This window comes from Pararge aegeria, chromosome Z (genome assembly GCF_905163445.1).
Source record: "Pararge aegeria chromosome Z, ilParAegt1.1, whole genome shotgun sequence".
NCBI classification, from domain to species: domain Eukaryota; kingdom Metazoa; phylum Arthropoda; class Insecta; order Lepidoptera; family Nymphalidae; genus Pararge; species Pararge aegeria.
Genome location: NC_053208.1, coordinates 23,338,274 through 23,344,273, shown reverse-complemented (window position 1 = coordinate 23,344,273; position 6,000 = coordinate 23,338,274). Strand labels below are relative to the sequence as shown.

At 34.7% G+C, this 6,000-nt stretch overlaps 1 protein-coding gene across 1 annotated transcript in view; it reads right to left on the bottom strand.

The window, feature by feature from the left end:
• Positions 1–520: 520 nt before the first annotated feature.
• Positions 521–6,000, bottom strand: part of LOC120635992 — a 107,910-nt gene continuing 102,430 nt past the window's right edge. Inside the window, exons 84-86 of the mRNA XM_039907213.1 lie at positions 4,726–4,821; positions 3,681–3,752; positions 521–3,435 (exon numbers count right to left, since the gene is read on the bottom strand). Of these exons, the coding sequence (XP_039763147.1) occupies positions 3,265–3,435; positions 3,681–3,752; positions 4,726–4,821 (339 nt within the window). The 3' untranslated portion in view covers positions 521–3,264. The remainder of the gene's footprint in view (positions 3,436–3,680; positions 3,753–4,725; positions 4,822–6,000) is intronic.

The following is a 6,000-nucleotide window of genomic DNA, read 5'->3' as shown; positions in this document are numbered from 1 at the left end:
CGGCGAGGAAAAAAAATGTTGAAAACATTTTTGTAAACAACTATGCATGGATAAAGTTAAAGAGACGAAGAGTGTAAAGGCCACTTTAGATCCAGCAGTTGTATGCGCACAATTAGCGGCAAACCTCAAGCAAAATATAACAAAGTAAGCTTGTTGGTTCTTATAAGTAACTATTTCTACCAAAAGCGAAGCACACATTAATATAATAATAAACTTATGAATAACTTATGCATTTCGTTTGCTACGAAGAATACAAGATACCTACAAACTACCTTTTTTATGTTTTTTTCCTTTTTTTCGATCTATTTTTATTTCTTTTTATATTTTTTATAATCTTTTTTTGTTGTTTTTTCTCTTTTTAACTTTTTTTTTCTTTTTAAGTTATTTCTAGGCTAAGTTGAAGTTAACGATGATTATGTATTATATTAAATAAAAATTTAATTAATAGAGTTGAGTGTTATTCTAGATAATATTAATTTAAAAGTTAATTAAGTTTTTTTTTGGGTTTCTTGAATTATTTTTTTCGGTTTTTTTGTATTATTTTTTGTTTTTTTTTATAATCCTAAATAGCCATTACTTAAACTACACAGACAAGATATTAAAGTAGACGCGTTATTTTTATGGTAAGTAGACACAAGTATATCGAAAGAGCATATTATTAATTCTAACAATTGATAAGAGAAAAGAAGTATCATTTTTAGAGGCCATAATATCTTAAATATTAGGCCGTTTTCGTCCGTTTAAACGACAAAACTATTTGTAGGCGTTACGTAAGTTCCGAGTGAAATCACTTTTGTTACAATCGATTAGGCATTTCAATGGATAATTCGGATGAAGAGAAAAATGAAAATATACAATGCGTGTGGCCCCTACGTAGGTTACAATAAGCATTTACTATGCCTGCACGGAAATCAGCATAGCTCTGCTCCTCCCCTCAGCCAGAGATTGGAAGAACAGATGTATATTTTCATTATAAAGTACGAAACTAATAGCTTTGGCAACGAATATATACTTTTCTTCCGTTGATTAAACGGTGAAGTAGACAAATACATATTCATTATAAATCAGATTGAAAGTATTTCATATAAAACTGGCCGATAGAAACAGCAAATCAATTAAGTGATTATTATGAAAAACAAGTTCAGACATCAGAATCAAATTTGACGGCAATTTGATTCTGAAGTCTGAACTTGTAGATAAAAATGCAACGAATATATATTTTTCTGTCGTTGAGATAAACGAAGAAGTAGACAAATATATATTCATTTAAATCAGAAAAAAGCTCTTCATACAGAACTAGCCAATATAAAATGCGAATCAATAAGCGATTTATGTTTGTTACCGGGGTTGGCCGCGCGCATTTATACGACGACAGATTAGTGGTCTAAGCAAGACCAAAAATCGGTAAAAGCCGATTATGTATTCTAAAATATGAATACTGTCATTAAAGAGATGGTCATTTCTCCATTTTTGTATGTCATAATGTTTTCAATAGCTGCATACTTTTGTTTAACACGCAATATGCAACACAGAACGTATAACGTGACTCAAGTCCCGAGTGTTACATTCGTTATCGATTTTCATTAAGACGGTCAGTTTAGAAAGAAAGTAAACGAAATTTATTATAATGGATTTGGCAACAAATATATATTTTTCTTCCGTTGAGCCAAACGGTAAGGAGACAAATATATATTCATTAAAAGTTAATAAAAACAAAGACCTTCGTTCAAAACTAGCCAGTCTAAAATGTGAATCAATAAGGTGACTAGCAGTGTACCACCGCGTATTTGTATATTATAAACACGAGCGTGTTTGTATGGCGCGTGATTATAATTAAGTAATTTTGTCTTTTATGTACTAAAGTCCGGCCACGATGCATTCTGATCTGTCCTTACAAGGTCATGCTAATTGTTTATATTGTTTTACATGACCAACTGAAAGACGTCAGGGAGAGACCGGACTTCATTAAATGCGTATTTAGCGATTGCGAGTATCATATTTTCGCACAAGCTAAGCTGATAGACTTCCCTATAAACGTTGAATTTAATTTTGGCTCACAACAACGATCCAGCATTGATAGTAAGTTTTTCAACCTGCCCATTTAGTTAAGCGAAAAGATATGTAAATGGGTATTTAATTCAATCAGCCTTTACTGCATTATTATATTCCAGAGTTACTTTTGTTAGGATAAATTAAATTACCGCCGGTGTAAGTAGACATACTCAACATGAGCAATAGAGTATCGACTATCATCAAAAATAATTAATGTTATAGTAATATGAAATGCTAATGCTTTGTACTATCGGAAAATATGCAATGTTATGAAATTTGGATATAATTGGCATATCTGTATGATCACTTATTATGGTAGTAACCCGGATCTTACAATTGTAATTTCACTGAAGACTGAGTAATTAGCATATTTAAAGGTTCAAAAAAATAGTACGTCTCAATTCTGCGTTATGGATATATTCAAAAGCTTGAATATAATCTGCATACTGAGTCATTTGTTATATTCGAAAAATAATAGAATATACATCTGCATACAGAGGGTTATAGGAATATCCGCATTAGTGAATATAAATTTGAATACTGAGTAATAGATAGCTATTACTCAGTATTAGAATGTATATTCAAATATTCGAATTTTTTCATTCCCTCGTATCCATATATTTATATTCAATTTATTATTAAAATATACTCGTTACTCAGTATTCAGGTGTTTATTCAACCATTCCAGAAAAATTATAACTAAGTACCTAATGCATTCAACCATTCGTATATTCCTTTTACTCACGCAGATGTATATTCAAGCTTTTGAATATATTTATTATTAATTATTCAGATGTACTCATATTCAAATCTTTGAATATATTCATTACTGAGTATTCAGCGTAATTATAATTGGCATATGCGGATCACATTTTATAATAAGTGATCCAGATTCGCCAATTGTATCCTAATCCTGGCTAGAAACACCATCAGCTAGTATTTTACTGGGAAGCCAGTACCTGGTATTAATTCATGTAAACTATAGTCAAAATTGGAAAACTCTAAATTTTTGACAGATTGACGTTACTCAAAAGTAAAGTTTGTTTACCACTACACTAGGGGCTTTAGAATTAAAAATTAGACTATGGTATTGTTAAAAAAAAAAGAAAAAAAAAGAAGAGACAAATGTGCGCTAACATAATGGGAGTTACACGGTTGTTAAGAATGTATAACTACTGTTTATGTTACTAATACAAACGCTCTTCGTCTTGTTCACAATAACGGGAAATGCGAAGAATTATTGTGCTGCAGAGCCAATGACAGCACTGCGTGGAGTGCGTGCGATTTTCCTGGTTGTGATTGGATGGTAAGCACGCGGGCGTTGTTGAAACGATATTCGGCACCAGTGTATCGCGCTACTCGCGCCATAGCCGCAGCGTTTACCTGATAACGTAAAAACTTACTTTACACTTGCTCGCATAGAAATAATGAACACTGCAATTAGAGCTGTTACAAGAGACTGCGCTGTAATAGTAACGCCACACGACGTTCTAAAACATTTGCGTTGAAAAAAAAGAGAAATTTTAGAGTTAACTTAAAATTATTAACATTCAAGTAGGCAAGGTACGTTAGAACCTAACCATTCAATTAAGTATATGCCAAAAATCAATTCGAGCGAGCGTAAGTACCTGATAATCGCTGTCTTCATTCACGTTTCGGGACTCAGGTGTTTTTGTAGCCTTCTTTTGTGCCACGCTTAACTGTGGAAAGGTAATTATTTTAATGCCCGCTTTCACTAACGACGAACAAGGCAATTCGTAACACCTAAGGAGATTCCTAGGCATACATCAACCGTTGACCAATAATTAACCTAACCTAAGGGTTAGCAAAACGTTTTTTTTCCTAGTCATTAGGCGTTCGATTTAGGCGATGACTATATGAACACGGGCATAATTCTCCTAAAGTAAAATTTTAATTTTAATCTTCTTCATCTCTTTTAGCTTAAGAGCTAAAATCTTGTCAATATAGCCATCTCAATATAACCTTCTCTTTTCATCTCTAAAAGCCCCTTTTTTCTCGTGGCGAGAAATCGAAATCCTCATGGATACCACCACACCTCGACTAACGACGCCTCCTACCGACTAAAACCCCACGGTGTTCGAATTCGTCGCCTGGTGACTGGGTCACGCGAAGGCAACAATACCAGCAACTTTCTATGAGTCCCTACCACAACCTTTAGTTTTATTTTTCCAGAAAGATCCAGTCTTTTTTTATCCCCTTCCTCTTCTTTTTCCTATATTTACCTACATTATCTTTTTTAACTATCTATCTATAAAACAAGGTCGTTCCCGCTGTGTGTACACTTAGATCTTCTTAACTACGCAATGAATTCTATTTAATCTTTCAGCAATTGATTCAAGAGGAAGGTTTCTAGTTTAAATGCATTTCATTAACAGACAAAAACAGATAAAGACAAAGTGTTATCGTAACAAGCACAATTTTGTGCGCTTAAATTGCAATTAAAAATAATTTACTACGGAATTGTATTATTAATCACTACAAACTGCCATTAGTATCTACATTGCACCCGTGCTAAGCCGGGGTTAGTGGCAGTGATGATTTTATCTTGTCTTTCTAGTCCATGAATTAGTGGAACCTATAGGCGTTTAGATCGTGTCTTAAGACATCCTAGTAATGTTTGTGAATAAGTGTGTTAAGATGAAAGATACGTACCTCGATTACATGACCTTGGTAGGGGCTGAGTGTGCAAGTCTTTAATTCTATCATTTCCGTTATTTGGTCTGTCTCGGGCTCGACTAGTACCAGACACTGAAAAGAAAAGTTTAAATATTAAGAGCTGAGATCTTTTGCATGTGTTGAATGTCATCTTCTGCGTTGCTCAAAGGATAGCTCTGACATAAGGGTATTTAATCGAAACTACGTACGTCACGTTGCGCAGAATTCAATATTCGGAATGAGCCAATCAGAGAGCCGGTACAGTTGACTACCTGCGAGAAGCTACACTCCAGCCTCCGCGGCAACATACATTTTGAATCGACGCTAACTTTCTAAGCGGTGATAGCCACTGGGCTATCCTACCCACTGGGGTAGGAGCTCGACTTCACTTTTAGGAGGCCGATTTCGAATCCCACGCACTTCTAACTTTTCTTAGTTATGTGCGTTTTATTAAGCAATTAAAATAACACTCGCTTCAACGGTGAAGGAAAAAATCGTGAGAAAACATGATACTACATAATGTTCTCAAAGGTGTGTGGAGTCCACAAATCGGCACTGGGCCAGCGTGGTGGACTGCGGCATTAACCCCTTCTCATTGTGAGAGGAGACCCGTGTTCTGTAGTGCGCCGGTAATGGGTTGATATGTTGATGATGCTAACTTTCTGGAAGATCAACCCTGTTGGCAGTCGTATCGTTGCAGTCTGTGTTGACGGACGACATCAGGTGTCTCGCAGTGGACACAACCGTTTTACCGTACAAAATCGTCTAGTATCGATTAAGACCGTAAAGAAAGTCACCTGAATGTTAACAAACTTGTATATACATACTAGAAACATGCAAATTTGTAAGAAAACATCCAGAATTTTTTTTAAGACTCCAAGACATGCCCGGCAGGATACATGGCGGCGCATGCGCAAACACAACTTGGTCCGCCATCGAAATTTTAAATCCACAGCACCGGCCCAAACCCCAGTGCACCAAAATATACAACTAAATCCCGGAACATATAAAAGAAAAAGAAAGTATAAACTTATTTACAAAATCCTTAAAACATTAACTGCTGGAGAAAGCTTATTATAAAATAAATGACTGCCTAAATGAGAATATTTAATATTGACAATAAGTCCGCCTCTCGATCTGGTTACAGCGTCCTCACAGGGTTCCATTTCAAATGTAAACATTAGATTGACATTCTTTTTGAAAAATATAATAATTATGTAATCTATATGACATTGTAATGGACTTGTAATTGAATAAATAAATAAATTAAAC